Source organism: Alosa sapidissima, chromosome 14, assembly GCF_018492685.1.
Source record: "Alosa sapidissima isolate fAloSap1 chromosome 14, fAloSap1.pri, whole genome shotgun sequence".
In the NCBI taxonomy this organism is placed as follows: domain Eukaryota; kingdom Metazoa; phylum Chordata; class Actinopteri; order Clupeiformes; family Clupeidae; genus Alosa; species Alosa sapidissima.
This window is the reverse complement of record NC_055970.1, coordinates 31,420,393-31,441,644: the sequence shown is the minus strand read 5'-3', so window position 1 is coordinate 31,441,644 and position 21,252 is coordinate 31,420,393. Positions and strand designations below refer to the sequence as shown.

Genomic DNA, 21,252 nt, shown 5'->3' with positions numbered 1-21,252 from the left:
TAGTCATTAACCTGTGTGGATATCACACACTGTATAATAAGGATGCATATGTTTAACTGCCTGGCTGTTTATAAAGTTACACTCAGAGCAAATAATTGTCATGCAAACCGCACACATCTGCTTCTAGTTTGACCTCCATCCAGTAGAGGTCAGTAAAAGAGAACACTACTAAATTTTCGAAGACGCAATGATGACAGAAACTTCACAGAAACTGCAGGAAAAAGTCTACCCCGGCAGGAAGCAAAATCAACCCGTCGTTAGGTAACTTTGATTATTTTTTTGTCAAACACAGGCAATAAACACATAATACAGTTGCTTGATTTATATGTACGTTAGCCACTCTTATTTCTGTCGCAGTTGTGTGTACTTTCTTGCAAACATGTTTTAATTAGTTATCAGGCTAATGTTGAGTCAGTGAGTCAACGTTAACGTTATGCCAACGTCATGACAAAAGTGACATTTTAGCATTTGTTAAAGATCATAAAAACATGTGTCTATATAAATCAGATGAACGTTATGTTTGTATTAGTTAGTTACAAAACGTTAGTCTTGCATGTATCCTAGTTTTTATTGTGTTTTATCACATGCCCCACCCTGATGCTTTCTATCGAGGCTAACATCAACTTGTACTTGACTTAGCCTACTGTTAAATGTTAACAAACATATCTCCTCCTCTAACCTAATTCTTAACACACGCAAGTAGTGTGTTATTGTATAATATTGGCACTATGAGAAGTTAAAAGCGATGGTAATTAAGTTCACATCTTTTGGAGAAACTTCAGTTAGAAACTTAGTGTGGAAGTTTTTAAGATTCAAAAGGACCATGACCATGGTCATGGGAATTTTGACAGCGCATCATGTTGCCTATCCCTTTGAACAAGGCAACGTTATTAATGTCTGCAGTTTAATTTTGTGTTCATTGCAGGGCCACCCAGTATATCTAGTGGATGTTTTTTTGATTGAATCGAATGTAGTGTATTCACCATTGCATTTACCTCATAACAAAGTAAGTAATCTGATCAAAACAAACTGCTTACTGCTGGATTCAGTGAATCCCTGAAGTTAGTGCTAGTCACATTAATATAATTATAATACATTAATGAATTCCTGTGTTCTCTTCATTCTGTAGATGGCTTGCTGTGAGAGCACAGAGAAGGGCAGTCTGGAGTCTGACTACTGTGGTGCTGAGTGTTCCCCATGTGCTATAGCCATGATGGAGAAGGAGAGGGACTCATACGGAGTCATAGGGAGTCCCACTCAGAGCTATGATGTGGAGGCCCAGGGCTATGATGTGGAGTTTGATCCACCTTTGGAGAGCAAGTATGAGTGTCCCATTTGCCTTATGGCCTTGAGGTCTGCTGTGCAGACACCTTGTGGGCATCGCTTCTGTCGCTGTTGCATACAGAAGTCGATCAGGTATGCTCTCTGATCTTTGTGAATGCACTATAGAGTTATTGAATATATAACTATTTAGGTGATGGGACGCAGTAATATCTCTTTCTGTTTCATATCATATGACTAACTTAAGCTAACACTCTGCTTACTTAACAGGGATACGGGACAGAAGTGTCCAGTAGATAATGAAGTTCTGCTAGAGGACCAGCTCTTCCCAGATAACTTTGCCAAGCGAGAGATACTCTCCCTTACTGTCCGGTGTCCCAACACTGGCTGCCACGATAAAATGGAGCTGCGCAATTTGGATGTAAGTACAACTAACATTCACTTGGTGTCATAAGGGACAAAGCAGTGGCATAGATAAACGGCTCTGAGTGGTACCGAGACTTTGAATGAAGTAACTGTCTTCCTCCTTTCACCTCTAGAACCATATGATGGAGTGCAAGTTTGCCACAGTGCCCTGTCCTCACTGTGGGGAGGCTGTGAAGAAGACCCAGCAGGACGAGCATTCGAAAGAGCAGTGCCCTCGTCGCATCATTACATGTCCTGACTGTCTTCAACCGTATCTCTTTGAGGAGAGCAAGGTGAAGAATTGGGATTGTCTTGTATAGTTTCAGTTTTGCTTGCAGTGGCTGTGGTGATGAATTGTTGCATTGTTGTGACATTTGCTTTTATCTGCAGGTTCATGAGACAGTTTGTCCCTTTGCCAATGTTGTGTGTCAGTTTTGCAGTCATGAGCTTTTTCGGGACCAGGTAATGCTACCTTTCACTGTTTTATAATCTGGTGGATGTATTATTGCAGCTTTTACTGTGTTATAGGATGTTCAATACACTAAAGGTATTTTTTATGTTTTGTCCATAATAGTTGGATTCACACCTTAATACCGACTGCCTGAAAGCCCCTGTAGACTGCACCTTCAGTTTCTTTGGATGTACAGAGAAGGTGGGTAATAGTTCATACATGTTGTGTGTGTGCTTGTGTGTGTGTATACAGTATGTGTGTGTATAGAGTTAAGAACAAAATTATGCATACCCCTGGCAAATATTGATGTAATGTTTATTTTCATGAAATGTTTTTTTATAATACCTACCAAGCCTCTCCATGTCTTCACAATGATTGTAGACCGCACCTTTTTAGCTGCAATCTGGGTTTTGAGGCAGGAACGATTATTTGCCATCACTTTGGCCTTGTGCTTTTTTGACTGATTGAGGTCTGGACTCTGGCTGGGCCACTCTAAAATGTTGACATTGTTCTCTGTTAACCATTTCTTGTATGTTTTGGATCATTGTATGGTTTAATGGTCCAATGATGCCTATAGGGGCCGGTCTCTTGGCACACTGCCTGATCTTTTCCTCCAGAATCTCAGTGTAGCCTCTTGCTTTAGTGTTACGGTTTACTTTGAGAAGGTCACAGTCGAGAACCCTTCTGCAATTATGTAAACTCATAATGTAATCTGAGAACTGCTGTCCTGATTAAAAAAAAAAAAGTATTGGAGTGGAAAGTGAAATGGAAATTTCTAAGTGATCCCAAACTTTTGACCAGTAGTGTGTGTGTGTTTATTTTTATATATATGAGTATGAGTCCTTGTTAAATAAGAGTTCATAAGACATCACCTAATCAGTAAGTAGAATGAGGTGAGCTTGTGTTGGAATTCAACAGACACAAGAATGTATATATTGGAATTCAACAGACACAAGAATGTATATACATTCTTGTGTCTGTTGAATTCCAACACAAGCTCACCTCATTCTACTTACTGATTAGGTGATGTCTTATGAACTCTTATTTAACAAGGAAAAGTATAAAAAAAAACACTTCTGTGGTCATCACTATCCTCTTGCAATAGGACCAGCTGCAAAAAACAATGCTAGTATTACTTTAAAAGTAATTGCAATCAAAAAACATACCAAAATAGTTGAAAAGAAAACTTTTCATTGAGGAAAAGGGTTCAATTCCGGCTTTACTGACAGAGGGATACAGCGAGCGTCAGGTTGCTCCTCATCCTTAAAAAACACAGCAGTTCATAAGAACAAGAGGGTGAAAACGACTCTCCACTGACCAGGATGAACGTCAACTCATTCGAATGTCTCTCAGCAACCAAAAGAATGACATCAAGACCTTTTTGTGACCTACAAAAAGAATGGCAAATGGCAGCTGGTGCACGGTGAGACCGGTTCGAAACAGGTTCTTAGGGGCAGGGCTCAAGTCGTGTAAAGCTAGAAAAAAGCCCTTCATCAATGAGAAGCAGAAAAGAGCCAGTCTGAGGTTTGCAAAAGAATTGGACCATAGAGGAGTGAAGTAAGGTCATCTTCTCTGATGAGAGCAATTTTATTACTTTGCATTGCTAAACTTTCCAGGAGTCCATATTAACAATATAAAGCAATTATTGTGTATCTTGATTAGGACTCAAATGAAAGCAAAGCAACTTACTTAATTAACTTAACTTTAAGACGTAGGTCTATTTGATTATTTCAAATCAAATTTCAAAAGATGTGCAGCAGACCTGAGGCAACACAATATATTCTTCAGAAATATAGCTAATAAAGGGCATAACAAACATAAAATACTATATTCATTATCTTTGAGTTCAGTTGAAAATAAGGAACTTTTCAACATGAGTGCACTGCCATTTTATAGGCTTACAGTCTATGGTGCACTGTCACTTGCCACACACATCAGCGCCGAAGTTTTTAACACACAAACACTGGATGAACAATGGATTTTATGGAGCGGCGTCGACCAAATATAACTGAATCGTGATTTAGCCTACACGGCGCCAAAGTGCGATGCTGGTGTGCAGAGTTGTATTGAAAAGAATGGAATCTAATGTACAGTAAATGAATGTCGAAAGCAGAGTGCATCGCACTCATGTTGGCATCGGTGTCCACAGCAATTTAAAACACCATTCAGCTGACCGGGAGTTCAGAACTGCTGTTGGTGTTTATTATACGAATCTACTCTTGGCCGGCTCGTAAGCCCAAACAAGTGTGTGCAGCATGCCTTTACGTAGCATCATAAAGATAGGCTACATTTAATCTGCATCACGCCCCATTTTAGCGGAAAACAAGTTAACATTATATCATTGATTCCAAAGACAGCTAGCCTAATCACACCTTGATGTTACATCTAGTTAATTTACAGGCCATTCAATCATTTTACTAACAGGGCAGTTATGAAGAATTATGTGTATGTAACTTACTCATGTCGAAACTATGTACATTACAACCCATTCAGCACATAGCTACACTTACCATATCCCATGTAAAATGGTTAGCTTGCTAGCTATCTAACTGTGGAACTTCAGTATAACAGGCATAGCCAATTATCTCACCTAGTTGTAGGAAAAAGGCTATGTTCATATTACAAGTGATAGAATGAATGTGTGACTTATGTTTTGTTGATGTTATGACATGTAAAGCTTGCCGAACTTATAGTCAGCCACGGGCAGTTTGACTGTGCCTACATTCGTGACACTCCTGTTAGTAGGCTATAAACTGGAAAGAGCAAAAAATAGGAACATAATGGTCACATTAATCCCATAAACACACAGATAACTCTTAACACCAACCTTATTTTGTGCCTTTTATTCATGTTTTTTTCAAGATTTAGTAAGTATAAGCCCTTTTCGCTCCCCACTTTGATGCAGCATAGGTTTCCATTATCCAAACAGCTCTCTTTCCCCTAAAAGGGGGCGTGTACATTCAGCATGGTCTAGCTCAGGGGTCTCAAACTCAAATGAGCTGGGGGCCAATTCTGCCAACGTCATCTGATTGGAGGGCCGGCTATTTCTGAAAATGCAATGTTCTTTTTTTCAAATACCACACAAAACTGCAAACAGAAAGTGCAAGTGTTTTTATCTAGTTTTAGACACCTGTGCTAGCAACCTTAGCTTATAAATAAAATAATGATAAAATAAATATTAATACAAATTATAAAATAAATGAAAAACATAAAAACAGGTGTGTGTGTTTCACACCAAATAAAAATATTTCCTCTCATAACTTTTTTAAACCTGGCAAACTAGGCATCAGGGTTAAGAAAGCCACACCATTGGATTTTTATATCAAAATTTCAAAAGGCCATGGCTTGAAAGTGGTCAGAGATGAAGTCCTACTGTAAATGTAAAAATCTTTGAGTAAAACAAAAGTTTATGAAGGGGGTAAATTTACCCATGTAATTTGTCACTGGATGGCAAGCACCTCAAATTATGCACCTTTCAGTAAATACTGGATGAACATATTTAAGCAGGTTTACTTTCCTTTTTTCATATTACCCACATAACAAATTAACAGCAAAACACCTAAGATGTATACCAACACCTAATATGTTGTGGTTTAGTAATAGATTACTACAATATAGGCCTACAATAAAGTATTCTGGTCAAACAGTTCCTATCGCGGGTAATCTGCAGTACCCAGAAGTTCGCATCATATTGCGGTTGACTTTGTAGTTCTTTAGAGCCCTATTTCTACTAGCCCTGCTGTCTGTACCACATCCATTACGGACACTATCATCACGATTACCACTGCAACCTCCAAGCTATGTTGGGCAGAGGGTCGAAACAAGCATGGTATGCTTAGTGGACACCGTTGTATACACGCACCTCCATTCACAGACGCACCGTGACTATCACTGTCATAGACGATCGATCATAATCTCCAAAAGGATATTCTCCTTCAGAATTAGAATAGGTGAATAACATAGCTTACCTAAGACTTCATCGCACGTGAACCAACATTTGGTGTAGGCCTATTTCTGCTTAATTTCTGCTTCAATTTCTGCAACACTATGGCCTGCATCGCTTCCGCGTCATTTCATATGCACGTCTTTGTGTTTCTCGCGTGTAATACAAGTATTTCCTGAAAACTTTGCGCAGCGATTTTGGGTTTGAATCAAGCTATGGATGTCTTGCACATAGTGGAGCAGAGTAGGCCTATAAATGAGATTTGTCACCGTACCTGGATCTATCGTCTATTTTAATCAGTATCGTTGTTTGTCGCAATTAATAGCCTCAAGGGCCGGATTACATTATTATTTTGTCATACGTCGCGGGCCGGAATTGGGCAGGACGCGGGCCGGATTTGGCCCGCGGGCCGGGTGTTTGAGACCCCTGGTCTAGCTAGATCCAGTGTGGTGTTGTAGTTGTTCTAACTACTAGTTATGGCAACAGTATGTGAAAAAACGACAAAGTTTGTTACACCAAAAAGAACGTTAATCTTGCGATAAAAAAATTGACGCCGTTAAAATAGGTTTACGTTAACGCCGTTAATAACACGTTTAACTGACAGCACTAATTAAAATACATAAAAGATAGGCTAGATAGATAGCTATGATAGGAAATCAAATGTCCTTGCATGTAAACAGTGAAAAATAGTGGCCCCAAGATTGGCCCTTGTGGAACCTTGTGGTATCTGATTTGTTAAAGCAACACTAAAGAGTTTTTTGTACCTTAAAATAATGTTTCCAAAATCGTTTCCGTGGTTCATCAACTCGTAACTGGGTGAATGGCACTTCTGCATTCGCTTCGCGGCCTTCTATCGGCTATAACCGCACTATGTAAGTTTGCCAGATCGGGTAGCCGATCTGTAGTTCGATGGAATGAGACATAAGAAACCACAAATTTGACTTGCTTTTGATGTCGCAATACATCATACTTCGTAAACGTAAAATCATGCAACTTACTCTACCTTGTCTGTGGACATCGTTATTTGCAAAGCCGGTGCTGGATAAACAAATAGCGTGTGTGCGACATAGGAAAAGTGCTTTGGTGTTGCTTTAAGTCGTGATGCAATAATGTGCTGTTAATTCTTTCTCTGGGTCCTACTGGTCCCAGAGCCTTTCATTATTTTCCATAGAAAGTAAAATAAACTAATTTTTTCGCTATTCAGAGTAGCCTATGAGAATTTTTTCATTCTACTACTCACTTGCTCCTTCAGCTTAATGAAATCTTATTTTTTTGTGGAGGCCTGGACTTTACCCATGATTATATTTTCTAGCTGCATAGCTATACTAACTAGATGTACCGCAGAGCGGTACAAAATATGACCGCCGCCCAGTCCAGCACATTTTTTCCACAAAAATAAATCACGCTGAAAGGCCTATATGATTCCAATTGTCCAATTCCATTATCCACACTCAATTCTCACTGGTATCTGCTAGACAACAAGTACCAAAACATGATTAGTTCATAGATTTTACATGTAAAATTCATTTTATACAACCCAACCCCCATCTTGCCTGTTCATAATTCTGAAAAATTCTTGAATTGTGTGCATGTGTGCGTGTACACGTTTATGTTTATGTTTATGTGTGTGTGTGTGTGTGTGTGTGCGTGCTTGTGTGTTTGCCTGCGTATGTGTGTTTGTGCATGTGCATGCATGCGTACATATGTCTACTGTGTGAGTATGTGTCATACGTATGATTACTGTGAATGTATGTGTGTGCGTGTGTATCTGTTTATGCACATGTGTGCACATGGAATGGGTTAACATGACCCCTGGAGGCAAACATACTGAAAAAATTGGTCATCCTAGGCCCTACGGTTCTCAAGATATTCACAGAAAACTGTGTCTGCCCTACCCTCCTTTCAGGGGGTCCAGTACAGCGGGGGTGGGCTACAAATTAAAACGAAAAACGATGGTTCCATGCTATCCATGTGGGGTTACATGCCCACCAAGTTTCGTGTACCCCGGTCTTTCAGTGTCCCGGGAATCCTTGTTGGTGTACGGTCACTAAATGTACACATAAATTATTTTATTGTAAGGCCCCCCATGAACGAAAGTTCACAAAACTTGGCATGCATTCGGAGGGTGTCATAATGATCCTACACTTTCAATTTCGTGCAGTTTTGACCATGTCAGCCAGAGATATTGTGATGAAAACACCTAATGTTTTGCTTTTTAATTTTTAACTAGGTGGCGCTATACATGAAATAAGTGGTAATGGGATGGGTTGACATGCCCCCTTAAGACCAACATACAAAACAAAGGTGGACCTCCTAGGCCCTACGGTTCTCGGGATATTCACAGAAAACTGTCTCCGGCCACCTACAGGCCAGTTGGTGTATAGTAACATAAATTAATTTATTGTGTGGCCCCCCATAAACGGAATTCCACGAAATTTGGCGTGCATTCAGAGGGTGTCATAATGATCCTACACTTCCAATTTTGTGCAGTTTTGACTATGTTAGGTCACAGATACCTGCGATTACCATTTTTACTTTTTTGTGTTTAACTAGGTGGCGCTATACATGAAATGAGTGGTTATGGAATGGGTTGACATGGCCCCTTGAGATCAACATACAAAAAAATGGTCCTCCTAAACCTTACGGTTCTCGAGATATTCACAGAAAACTGTGTCTGCCCTACCCTTCTTTCGGGGGGGGGTGCAGTCCAGCGGGGGGGCTACAGATCAAAACGAAAAATGATGGTTCCATGCTATCCATATGGGGTTACATGCCCACCAAGTTTCGTCTACCCCGGTCTTTCAGTGTCCCGGGAATCCTTGAGGGAAATTTGGACATGCGAAAAAAAAAAAAATCTGACTAAAGCCGCTTCGCTGCGCGGTGGTCATAATTACTATGCAAGAGTTGAGCTATTTTTTTTAAACCTTCACTAAAACCGAGGGGAAGTTGACAAGGTTTGAAGGTTGTGAAAACGATGCACTAGTAAACGATTTTGGACAAAAAAGCTGTTGGGCCTGTGACATCAGACTTAACGACTGAATAGTTGCTGATTGCATCAAGCTCTTTTCTTGTATGGTATGATTTGAGTTGATAACTATATCTATAAATCCAACCCAATGTTCTAGTCTGTGTACTAATATGTTAATTAACAGTAGGGCTAACCGATTAATTGCATTTGCGATAATATCGCGATATGATGAAACACGATTTTCTAACCGCAAAAGCTCCAATTACACTTTGCAAAATGTGACGTCAACAATTTATACTTGTGCCACCGACTCTGCACAAACTAGTTAATTTGCATGCATGCGTATTGCGCTGCGGTGTTGATGATGCTAACCTTTAGTGAACACCGAGCTAAACGGTCATTTGGCAGCATTTGTGCTGCAACAATCTTCAATCTTCAAACAAAAAATTTAATTCTTGAATTTCCCCTAGGGATCAATAAAGTATCTATCTATCTATCTATCTATCTATCTAGTTTGTTCCGATTCACGTGCTAGTACAGAGGAGAGGAGCGAGTCTGTTTGTGTGTGCGTGCGTGTGTATGAGAGACAGATCGGGACAAGGAGAAGCTGTCACTGTTAACTAATGAAAGAATATCAGATCTACATGAAACAAATATAGGCCTGCTAATGTGAATGAAGTAGTTAATCCATGGATCACCTAATGCAATCATAACATAGGCCTAGCCTGGGTTCCAGGAAAGAACAGTTTGTTTAATTTACTGTATCTAATCTTGTGTTGGTCATACTATAGAATGAAACGTTTAATGTTGTAACAGAGGTAGCCTAGGCATCGTAGCAAATTAGCTATATGGTGATGACACAGCTTTAAAAAAACGGAGTGTCTATTTACACCCCTGGTACGAATAGCCTTGGCCACACAGTTAAGCTATTCACACCTTGTGACATAACAACAAAAATACATTGCTCACGTGCACAAAAAACATGGCGGACATTCGTTTTTCGTCAGCAGAAAGTGAAGAATTCTGAAAGTTTTCGGCACAAATATCTGTTCAGATTAAGTTTTAGATTGAAAAGTTGTGTTTTATTTTCATAATCTTGGTTCATTGAACACATACAACCGTCAGTTTGTTAGTTAACAGAAATTTTGTGAATATGACGTTCAGGCTTATAAACTATAAATTTACCTGCTAACACCATTTGCTTGAGGAAGAAGATAGTGCAGTGTTCTCAGACATGGATTAGCACATGGGAGACCAGGTTTCGATTCCCATGTGATGCGTTTTGGCAGAGTGAGTGTGCATGTGTACCAACGTCTCTGGAGAGAAGGCGCACAATTTGAACAAGAAATCGGTTCTCAAACGGAAGTTTTGATTGCAACAGTTAGCTAGTTCATGCACCAGGGTGTAAATAGCATACAGTACTATATACACCAGGGTACGAATAGCATCCACTTCTAACTAGGGCTGTCAAAATAACTGATTAATTTCGATTCATTAATTTGAGAAAAAATAACTGATTAAAAAAATTAGTGCAGATTAATCTATTCCGTATGACCATTGCCCCTGAGCCGTTCTAGTCAGTAAAAATTAGACTGTAAAATGAAGAAGAGAGAAGAAAACAACGTGCTGCCTGGATCATTGATTGGAACATTTACTTTTAAAAAATGGCCTGATGGTGTTGATCAAAAATAAAGTGTTGAAAATAAAGTCCTCTGCAATGTCTGCAGCAAGGAATTTGCATATCACCTGAGTTCATCAACTCTATAGTCGCACATCAATGCAAAGAAATAAGTGTTGACATTGAGGGGAGTGTTAATTAATTTTCATTGTGTCCCCTAGGTTATATCTGTGGCCTGAAATGCCTTGTATGTGAGGAAAAAAAAACTTCTTCCCGAAGCACATTTGAATTTATTTCCTCAGCATATTAGGTCATATCATAGATTATTATGGCAATTATTTGAACAGTGAAAATAATAATAAAAGAGTTTTTGAACTTTAAATTCACTAATGCTGATTATTCCATGATTCATTTGAATTTAAATATTTAAAATACCTTCACAGCAAAAATTATATATGCGATTAATTTAGATTAATTAATCACAGAGTATGTAATTAATTAGATTAATTTTTTTAATCGATTGACAGCCCTACTTCTAACTATACATGGATGCAAACAGCATACCTTATTCAGAGTGTCTATTACACAGCTGAGCTATTCACACCCTCTTACATAACAACAAAAAACATGTTGCTTGTTTTTTTTTAATTATTATTACATTGTGTGATCAATATGCCCGAATAAATGCACAGGGGTGCAAATAGCATACACTGATATTTGTACCAGACGGGGTATTAATAGAACACATTGCTGTGTGCACCGGGGTACGAATAGAATTCGCTTCTAATTGCACCAGGGTACGAATAGCATACACTGCTAATTGTACCAGGGGTGCAAATAGCCTTACCCTTAAAAAAAAACATTTATTTCACTCGTCTCGCTGAAGTAAACACAGACCATGGGCTGTTGGTCAAATAAATACGCAAATAAACAAATTAGTGAAATGATCTGCATCTCCGTTCACCTAAAGCTATGGTTGTGCAAACCCATTTGCACAAAACATAATTTCTGAAATGTTTTCTCCATTGTTAAGGTGAGCTATGTCTCCATGCAGTGTCAAGCAGTGAAGCGATGGCAGGTAGATAATGTTCACATCCTGTGTGCCACACAGAAGCGGGCGCTGCTTGCTCTGTTCTGTCACTCCCAAACTGCATTAAAATGGTGTGTTTAGCAGCCAGAATTTCTACATTTTCCCGGGGGACAAACCCCTGTACACCTGCTAATGTCGCTAACATCCCCTCAGAAAAAATTCCAATGCCCATGCAGGGAGTTGTTTAGCCTATAATTTGGCCTGGATTATTTCACTTCCCTATCCCAGAACCCCCCCCCCACTTTTAAAAAATATTTTTTGAAAGCTTGGCTCTGTGGTAAATATAAAACATCCCCATGCTGAGAGTGGACCACTGATGAATTATTCCTAGCTCATGAAAACAAACAGAGAAAAGCTCTGTGAAATCTTCTTTGACATAAAGCTGTTCTTTCTGAATATCATTTGTACCAACATGCACGACGATGTGTAATGTGATGAGTTTAATATTTTGACACTATTTCTACAAGTCTGTTTTTGATGTCAGACATGGATGCATCTGAAAGACAGCATACAATCATCCTCTCCCTTTCTAAATGTCTCACAGTTGAGTCACCAAGAATGAGGTTTGTGGGATGAACAGGTGCTTGCTTCTTGTCTGTGTCCATCTTTTTATTGTTGTGGTTTGACCACTGTCCGCTTTGATGTTCCCTGGGAAATTCCTCTTCCTCTTCCATTGGCTGTGGGTTTTCCTTAGGACTTGCAAGCTCTGTTGTAGTTTTCTGATCTGGCAATTTCACTATTTCTGATAGATAATTAAATAATAGCTAATTAAAGTTATTTTTGCATTTAGTTTTTTGCGTCTGCCACCTTGCCTGTGCCAATTCTGTGTACTCACATTTTGCTTTTTTGAGTCGTTGCATTCATATGCTTCATCAACACTGATATCAGCCTGTCGGGGGACATTTTCTCCATTCTCAGTTGTTGCTATACTCACTTCATGAGATGTCTCTCGTAGTTCATCCTTCTTTGATGGAATGGCATCAATCTTTGATTCCAAAGTTGTAACTCTGCATTTTCCACTTGGTGTGGAGGAGTGCACTTTGCCGTTCAGTTCTTTCCAGTGGCTTGCTCACGTAAAGTTATCTTATTTATAAAACTAACCACGAAAGTTCCGGGTAGGTCAATCAGGAGCACTGCGGGGAAAAAAAAACCGTCCTACTTGCTTGAGTGTATATTAATCTCTGTGTCTGTTTCATATTTTTGAACATTGTTGTCCATTCCTGTCTTGCAGATGCAGAGGAATGACCTGGCCCAGCACATGCAGGAGTTTGCTGGGATGCACATGCGCTACATGGCCGAGTACCTGCGGCAGCAGAGCCTGAGCGGGTGCAGCACGTCAGCGCTGGGTGCGTCGGCGGGCGAGCGGCCCGGTGCCCGGGGGGGTGAGCCGTGCCAGTGCGCACAGGAGCTGCGCAACATGACCGAGACGGTGAAGTTCCTGGAGGGCCGGCTGGTGCTGCAGGACCAGCAGCTGCGCGAGCTGGCCATCCACAACGACAAGCAGGCCACCCAGCTGTCGGAGACGCGGCGCAAGCTGTGCTCGCTGGAGGGGACGGTGCGCGAGCTGGAGGCCCAGCAGTACCAGGGCATCTACGTGTGGCGCGTGGAGGGCTTCTCCAACCACCTGCGCCAGCAGGAGGCCGGCCAGGCCATCGTCCTGCACAGCCCCGGCTTCTACACCGGCCGGCCCGGCTACAAGCTGTGCCTGCGGCTACACCTGCAGACGCCCAGCGCCGCCCGCTGTGCCAACTACATCTCCCTGTTCGTGCACACCATGCAGGGGGAGTTTGACGGCCAGCTCTCGTGGCCCTTCCAGGGCACCATCCGCCTGGCCATCCTGGACCAAGCGGAAGGGCAGCACCACGTGGAGGTGATGGACACCAAACCAGACCTCCAGGCGTTCCAGCGGCCCACCACTCACAAGAACCCTAAGGGCTTTGGCTACATCACTTTCCTGCACCTGAGCATGTTGCAGCAGAAGCAATTTGTGCGCGATGACACCATGCTGGTGCGCTGCGAGGCCATGCCGCGTTTTGACCCCTACCTGCGTCGAGAGGGCATCCAGCCCCGCGGACCCGAGCCCTCTCTGTGAAAACACGAGGGCACACGCACACCGTAAACTCCATTCCAGTACTCTTCATGACTGTGCCAGTGTTCTGAATGTAGTATGTGTTTCACAGAAAACAGAAGGCACTCGAAATATTTCATTCTAGATTTAAACATTACGATCTAAATTCCTTTCTAAATAGGTATGTCAACATAGTCATAGTGGGGGGGGAATAGTTGCTTCTGCAACCAGCTTTTTAACTATTCATGGATGTGAAAACAACTGGACTTCCCAAAAGATTTCCCCGTGTCGTTTTTTCACAGATTGCAAGGACAGTGGAAATAATGTGTCTTAACTCTTAAAAAGTGTGACTTTCCTTTGGGGCCTTGCCTTATGTGTGCACAAGCAAGTAGTCTTGTGCCTCATCTCCACACAAGCCAGAGTTGAACCAGTGACGCAGTGAATGCCTTTGTCAGCAAAAATAATCAATCAGGTTGAGTGGGTGATTAAATGCAAAGTTAAAGCTGTTCATTATCTCCCAAGAGCCATTTGGTATTTAGATATAATGATCAACACTTTTTGTCATTCTGTGTGACTTTCATTTTGATCAATCAGCAGCTTCACCAACACCCAGTTCCTGGACCAAAGAAAAATGCTTACAGTACTGTTTAATACTTCAACATGACCTACATCTAGAGATGACATTAGCTTGGTTACTATGACCTACATCTAGAGATGACATTAGCTTGGTTACTGTAGGTGTACTTGGTGACCTGAAATGGTCTCTATAGTGGAAATGGGACTGTGTCAGAGTGTACACCTGAGAGATGTCTGGCTGGTGTTGGCTCACTACGGAAGACTTGCTTGGTTCCTCAGTAAGTAAAACTAGTGCATACTTGCTGATGGATGGACATCATCCACAAAATGTCTCAAGTTCTCAATTGTATCAGTGTTTTGTAAAGATGTGTTACTACATTATAATCATGTGGAACGGAAATATAATGGGGATTGTGCATCCAATTGTCTCTTATACGCTCATGAAACTGTCTGTAAGGACAGAACATGTTTGTTTAAAGGGGAATTGCAGTTTTTTTAGCTTAATTTACCTTAACAGCTTTGGAGTCATTGGAATGTTTATATGACTTTTTCGGGGTTGAATGGTGGCCATCTTGCTTCCCCCTATGTGAGCGTAAAAACCAACTTTGGTCCGATGAGCCGCCAGCCTTAGAGTCAGAAAGTGTTGCAGTCTCACGATGTAACAAATTGCTTTACGGCACTACACACATACACGCCAGGCACCGGCTACAACAAGGCAGCAATGGAGTTTCTCAGACATTCGTCATGACAGAGCTGGCGAAAAGAAGCAGAAAGCGAGTAAACCGTTGTCGGAGGAACAGGGGAAGAGGAAACGACAGACTGACCGAGCGAGAACTGTCGTAAAATATATACTCTGAAGCTGTAGGGGGAGCTCTGTAGAGAAAACTGCGAGCAAAAAGCAAGAAAACAGTGAAAACTGCATAGGGTCCCTTCAATGATGCTTTATGACCTAGTGATCGATATTGTTTGGCTCAGTTTGTGGAAGTGAATGAGCGGTATCTTAGTTCTGAAACCTGCCCTTGCAGAGTCTCTGCGATGGCCTTTGGATGAGCGTAAGCTTTGGAGACTTGGAGAGTCCCGCCACTAAGCTGTGTTGTGTTTGTTGCCATTCATACCAAGGATGGAAATGGAGCATTTTCCTGAGGACGGGAATCATTTCTATCTTGACACCCTGTGCAGCCCTTTAAGCTTTCTTCTGATTGAAACATCCAGATATTTTGTCTCAACGCAAAGATCACCGAGGCCACAACTTGCTGGTTTCTCCATCAATGTGATGAATCAAAATTCAGAACTCTGCAAAAGTAAAATGGTGTTCATGCCATGCTCTCTATTGTGTCAAACTGTCATTGTCCATATAAAGATGCACCTTACTGGCAGGGATGGGAGGAAATGGTTCACTCTACCCTGGACTCTTGCCTTGTCATCATTGGTTCAGTGTCTGAATGGGAACACATTTGTCTTGCTCACCCCATCATCTCACTGATTCTTCACAATAGTGTTTGGTGCACAACAGGATTTTATTTTTAAAACCACAACTTGCTTCTCTGCTAAGCATTTTGCTCCACCGACATCCTTCCTTCACAATCAAGACGACGTCCAGAGAGGATCCCATTATAATTTAAAAAAAAAAAAAACAGCTGTGAAGTACTCTGGAAGACTAAGCCCAAGAGTGAAGCCCAATGTGTCGGTGCATTTGTGATGTTTGCCTTTCTCACGATTTTATGTGTGCAATGTCATTTTTTCAAATATGTTTTCCTCGGCTGCCTAGATTTGGAAATACAATCAGATATTTTCATGAAATATGAGTGAATGAATGAATGTGTTTTGTTTTGTTTTAACATATATAAGAATACTGCCCATGATACCCCATGGTTCCCACACATTCTAGTACTGCACAAGCCTGTTATTGACATGTGCGCCTTTCAGTAACCTGTTCTCATGCATTGGGCCTCATGGAAGAACCTTTCGTATAATCAGATTATCTTATAACTGCTCACGAAAGCATTTTGCAAGAAGCTAGACTAGAGAGATTCTTTTTACTCGCTGTGCTGGTGTCCCTGATGTGAATCATGCACGTACATGTGCTCTACAAAGCCAAAAGACACTCCATTTGGGCTCAGCTTGAAAGTTTTTGTACTTGGACTGAATATATCTACAGTTTGACTTTACAAATTTGTCGTTCACAGGTTATTTGCTGTTTCTTTCTGGAGTAACAATGGTTCAAATCAGGGTTTTGTACAGAGTAATGATATCTGTGGAGGAGAGTATCTCTTTCATGATTGGTAAAGGGTACAGCTTAACTTTTTTTGCTTTTGTAGTTTGCTTGCAGATTGATTTAATGGTATGATGTCATCATGAAGAAAAGAGATGTATTAATTTTGCTTACAGAAGGCCCTTCAAAAGATCACAATGCACAGGGAAATCATCCCTTCACATGCCATTATAAAGTGGTTGCATCCACACTGTAGGTTCTTTCTTTTGCCATTCTTGTCTTTGGACAGCAATGTCTGTAGCTTTATTTTCTGTGTTTGTTTATTTATGCGTTGAGAAGCTTCATGTAAGCTTGTTTGTTTTTAATGGTCAATAACGCCTTAGAACAAAGGCACAGGAATACGAAAGTCTTACGTGAGGTCCTTTGCATACTGTGTGATGTGTCTGCTGTACATAATGCAGTTGTACCATAGGCAGTAGAATGTTATTTATGGCCCATGGTGGTGTTTCTTTATCTTCATACTCCATCTGTGCTAACTACGATCTGTAGTGCAGCAGATTTGTTATGTTGTGTTTATGTTCCTCAATATTTAACAGCATTGTCTTTGTCATTGTCAGCCAGAGTTGTAAAAGTCTGGCCACATCTTTGCTCCCACCATTCACTAAATCAGCTGAATCTAATAAATACAATTCAGCCAGATAGATGAGCTAATTAGTGAAATCACCTGTGTTAAATGCACAGGTAGAAACAATACATGGTAGGACTTTTACTTTCTGAAGCCAGACTTTTACACCTCTGTTGTGTAATGTATTATTATGATGCCATAACTGGGGCCTGTCTTATGAATTGTATTAGGACTAATCAGAGACTTGAGAGACACACTCATATGCTATTTTAAAGCCCTAGTGATGAGACCCATCTCTCTGTGCTTGTCATGAAATTGTGCTCTGTGAGGTTATACAGAAGGACCTGATGACAAAACCTTCCTAGATTAAAAATAATCATTCTTACATGATGTAATCCAGCCACAAGCAATCTTAAAGCCACCTATCAGCAAAGAAGTTGGTCTCATGCACTTTTCATTTTAAATGAGAGATTATTCCTGTTTGTTGTGGACTTCATTTCTATTTTCCTGTGTGTCTTAATATACTATTGTGGTACTAATGTACTATGTTTGTCTTTGCCTTTATTTTCAACAACTTGAATTTCAGGGTTTATCTTGCAGAAAAGAAATCACGACACTGTGCCTACACTGGAATTATGCTTTGAGTGTCACTGTTTACTAACGCTGAGTTAATAATAAATTCAATGTTTTTTCCACTGTCTGGTGTTTTGAAATAGTCCTGTTCGTAGGTCACAGAAAGAGAATTCTTTTGGCTACACAGCCTTTGGAAAGTCCTGGGTCGACGTTTAAAAAGTGTTGCTCATGCGGGAAGGGGCCCGCTCTGCCACTGTGAGATGCGGTTCTCCAGCAACACAGCTGCCCGCTACAGGCACTGTGAGCAGCTGGGCGTCAGAGTGAGCATTGGCCACCGTGTGGCGCCGCATGGTGCCCATCCGCTCCAGGTAGACCTCCCCCTCCTGCTCCAGCAGAGGGTCCAGCAGGGAGCTGTCTGAGAGGTACTGTGTGATCTGGATCTCTGGAGGGCCCAGGGGTGCTGCTACTCGTGAGTGCCTCGCGCTCCCTTTAGGAATGAAAAACTGCAATGTAGGTCTCTTTCTCTCCATAATCTGAAATATTTGTGATGAACAGCAGTTTGGAAAGAAATCATTGGGAATTGTCAACTGTTTTCATAAGGAATCTTACTTGTACAGCTGGTGGTGTGATTCTTGTGAAGGCAGTTCTTTAGGTAGGGAGTAATCACCATCTCAATTAGGTTTTCCAGCTTGCAGTAGTGCAAACTCAGGCCTCTGGGCTCATGAACACCCTAGAAAATAGTAAATGATAAAATAATATTGTGAGGCTAAAAGTGCAGAAATATAACCAGGAAATGATCGATCACAAATTGTAGGCTTTGGTTGTGTCTTAGAAATAAATGCAACCCAAGCAGACCTGCAACACAAGGAGCATTTGCGTTATGGCAGCTAGAGGTAGGATTGGGGCCTGTGGCAGCAGCTCGTGCAGTGGGAGCTTCATCAGCACAAGATCTCTGAAACTGAGGAGAGCCATTTCCCTGACTGTCAGTTCCTGGCCCTGGGAACAGTGATTCAGAAATGAGACACTTGTCTTTGAGGAACTCCTGCAATCAATGGTGACATATAAAGTTTCATGTCTGGGTGGCAACCTGCAGTGGAGAGAAAATGGCTTGCAGTGTTGGAAGGATCTCTGTGAAAAATTGCTCCCATGTTTCAGACAGGACAAGGAGCATTCTGTCACCTGAGTGAAAAAGTCAGAGTTAAAATGTCGACGAGACTAGAACTCCATGACGTGGTAATGTGATTTTAGCACTCACCTTCACATCCTTGAAGCTTGGCAGCTATATATGCCAAACCTTTGTTAATGAGCTGGTTCTAAACACAGAAGATGATACATATAAGTTACAGTAGTGCCATATAGATACAACCATGTAAATCTCAATGAGCACCTGGAAATATTCAGTGATGAACGAGCCCATTTCAGTCTTTAGGAGCCACCTGAAATATTGAACAGATACAGCCATTCAGTTAAATGTGTTGTTCATGTGTGACAGTGATGCTTTTTTTCTGATTTGTTAATGTGAGTTGGAAATCATTTAGGCCTATGATGTGTCAGACTACGTATATTGTTGTTACCTTATATTCTCCATTAAAGCATGAAGCTCATTGGTCTGCAATGCTTCTCCCTGAAACACTTTGATCACAGCTCCGCAGACACTACAAGAGCATTACAAGAACATTTTTAGGAAGTGTCAAAAAGTGAGCACTTCCTTTTTTTAAGTTACTGTTCTTTTTTCTGTACCTATCACTGTAATACTGTTCATACTGACTTTCTGAGTCAAGAAATAAATGAATTGAAATAGTTTATACCTTAAATCAGATATAAAGTAACAGTTGTTAAAAGAGGCCGTACAATATCTTAATAAGCAACAAAATATCCATACTGAGACCCCCTTCAGATTAATCATTTATGGAGTGCGTCCCTTTCTGGGTGGGAGCGGGTTTGTTTGCCTCACCTGTTCATGACGCTGGTGCTGGGGCTCTGAGGGGCTCTGGGCAGACTGCTCAGAGTGGGAGCGCTCAAGCGACTGTGCTGATGCTGTCTTTTACTCATTCTACTGCAGCGTATACATGTCAAATGAGACAATATCAAGCCACAATTGTAACATCCTCAACACGGGTTAGGAAAGACTCTTCTTAGATGTTTGTGCAATACAGTTCCTAGATTAACCTACTTTGCAAATTAAATTGTTGTTAATTGTATTGTATCAATTATCATTTAAATATATATTCAGCTAATTAAGTGAGGCATTTCTTTTTTGTGTTTTAGTGCCATAGTGCTGAGATTACTGAAGTGCTCCTATGAACGGTAGCAGGTGGGTTTGGTGTTTATCTGTCCACTTCCTGTGGTGTACTAACTTCCTGTTACTAAGAACAGAAATACAAACTATTGCAACATGAGCTGAGTGTTTATTATCATGGCAATGTACATGGCTGCGCATGAAAGAAGGTCAGTTTACCACTGTTACTAGGGATATCTTATCCCATCATATACCTACATGAATGCATACAAATATTAATAGTATACAAAGTGTATGCATACAGAAATTGAATCTAATGGTGTACAATTGTTATATATGTATTATATAACAATGTATGTGTATATAGTGCAACATTCTGTAAATGTTTTGTCATATATTTGCTCATGCTCAGGCTCAAATAAAGCAAATGCAATTACTCCACATAATGTCAAGGCATATGTAACAATAACCTGTTCATCATATACTCCCAAAAATGGAAGTGTTGCAAAGTCATTGCAAGACTTACCTATTATCCCCCCACAAATGGAGTTCGTTGGCTTATATCTGTGTCATCCGATAAACAGCAAGCATTTTCTTGCTGGTCATCCTGTCAGAATCAGTCAAGTGAACACCACTGTTACGGTGATGGGTCTTGAAACTGACTATTATTCCAGTGTTTCACTTTCTATTGAAGCCATACCAAGAGTAGCTTCTCTTTGGAAACTGCGTGTCCAGGCTGTGGACAGCTTATCCTTGCTCTGTGAATTAATAGCGGCATTTGCATGGTTATCTATTAGCTTAAAGGGGGAAACGTGTAATTTCCCATTGAAGCATGTCATGTGTTTTGTCCAAGCCTACGTAAATAGGTGAATTATTGAAATGACCTCTGAACTCTATTAGACAGGCAAGTCTGTGGAAGCCTGCGTAGAGTGTGTGAAAAAGGGAAGCTTGAAAAAGGAAGCAGTTGTTATTAGTGTCTTCATTCACAGTGCCTCTTCCAGAGAAGTTCAGAATGACTGTCATTTGTAATACCTCTGTTACTGGACTGAAAGCACAGCTGCTGCTTTGCTCTTGAGTAGTATGAACTACTTGAAGAGGAATATTTAAATTAAAACATTATCACATACATGGGAGACGACAAAAATGGATTTGGAGAAATGGAAAATACTTTACTCAGGTCACCATATCACTGATTTATTATGT

The 21,252-nt window shown here is 40.8% G+C and overlaps 2 protein-coding genes across 5 annotated transcripts; one reads left to right on the top strand and one right to left on the bottom strand.

The window, feature by feature from the left end:
• The first annotated feature begins 8 nt into the window (after positions 1-8).
• traf6 (TNF receptor-associated factor 6) lies at positions 9-17,935 on the top strand. 2 transcript variants are annotated; one of them, XM_042061033.1, is made up of 8 exons: positions 10-261; positions 926-1,006; positions 1,130-1,416; positions 1,552-1,702; positions 1,821-1,979; positions 2,077-2,148; positions 2,261-2,338; positions 12,988-17,935. In XM_042061033.1, exons 3-8 carry the CDS (start codon positions 1,130-1,132, stop codon positions 13,846-13,848), a joined length of 1,608 nt encoding a protein of 535 aa, XP_041916967.1. In that variant the 5' UTR covers positions 10-261; positions 926-1,006; the 3' UTR covers positions 13,849-17,935. The 2 variants fall into 2 exon arrangements, with proteins under 2 accessions (XP_041916968.1, XP_041916967.1); XM_042061034.1 differs by lacking the exon at positions 926-1,006 and having other exon boundaries at positions 9-261.
• On the bottom strand, positions 17,782-21,250 carry LOC121681340 (proline-rich protein 5-like). 3 transcript variants are annotated; one of them, XM_042061036.1, is made up of 10 exons: positions 20,750-21,250; positions 20,576-20,656; positions 19,765-19,866; positions 19,385-19,465; positions 19,198-19,246; positions 19,066-19,123; positions 18,898-18,989; positions 18,666-18,806; positions 18,420-18,540; positions 17,782-18,297 (listed from the first exon to the last, which is right to left on the bottom strand). In XM_042061036.1, the coding sequence occupies exons 3-10, from the start codon at positions 19,860-19,862 to the stop codon at positions 18,023-18,025; spliced, it is 915 nt and encodes a 304-aa protein (XP_041916970.1). In that variant the 5' UTR covers positions 19,863-19,866; positions 20,576-20,656; positions 20,750-21,250; the 3' UTR covers positions 17,782-18,022. The 3 variants fall into 3 exon arrangements, with proteins under 3 accessions (XP_041916970.1, XP_041916969.1, XP_041916971.1); XM_042061035.1 differs by having other exon boundaries at positions 20,576-21,250; XM_042061037.1 differs by having other exon boundaries at positions 19,765-19,863; positions 20,576-21,250.
• Positions 21,251-21,252: the final 2 nt, after the last annotated feature.

What these genes read in the sequence shown, in the direction of transcription:
- traf6 (XM_042061034.1), top strand. Translation starts at nt 1,130, where the DNA reads ATGGCTTGCTGTGAGAGCACAGAGAAGGGCAGTCTGGAGTCTGACTAC. An exon ending in ATCTCTTTGAGGAGAGCAAG is followed by an intron (nt 1,980 to 2,076) that starts GTGAAGAATTGG and finishes TTTTATCTGCAG; the next exon opens with GTTCATGAGACAGTTTGTCC. An exon ending in TCTTTGGATGTACAGAGAAG is followed by an intron (nt 2,339 to 12,987) that starts GTGGGTAATAGT and finishes CCTGTCTTGCAG; the next exon opens with ATGCAGAGGAATGACCTGGC.
- LOC121681340 (XM_042061035.1), bottom strand. Translation starts at nt 19,862, where the DNA reads ATGAGTAAAAGACAGCATCAGCACAGTCGCTTGAGCGCTCCCACTCTG. An exon ending in TCATCACTGAATATTTCCAG is followed by an intron (nt 19,124 to 19,197) that starts GTGCTCATTGAG and finishes TTCTGTGTTTAG; the next exon opens with AACCAGCTCATTAACAAAGG. An exon ending in AAATGCTCCTTGTGTTGCAG is followed by an intron (nt 18,541 to 18,665) that starts GTCTGCTTGGGT and finishes ACTATTTTCTAG; the next exon opens with GGTGTTCATGAGCCCAGAGG.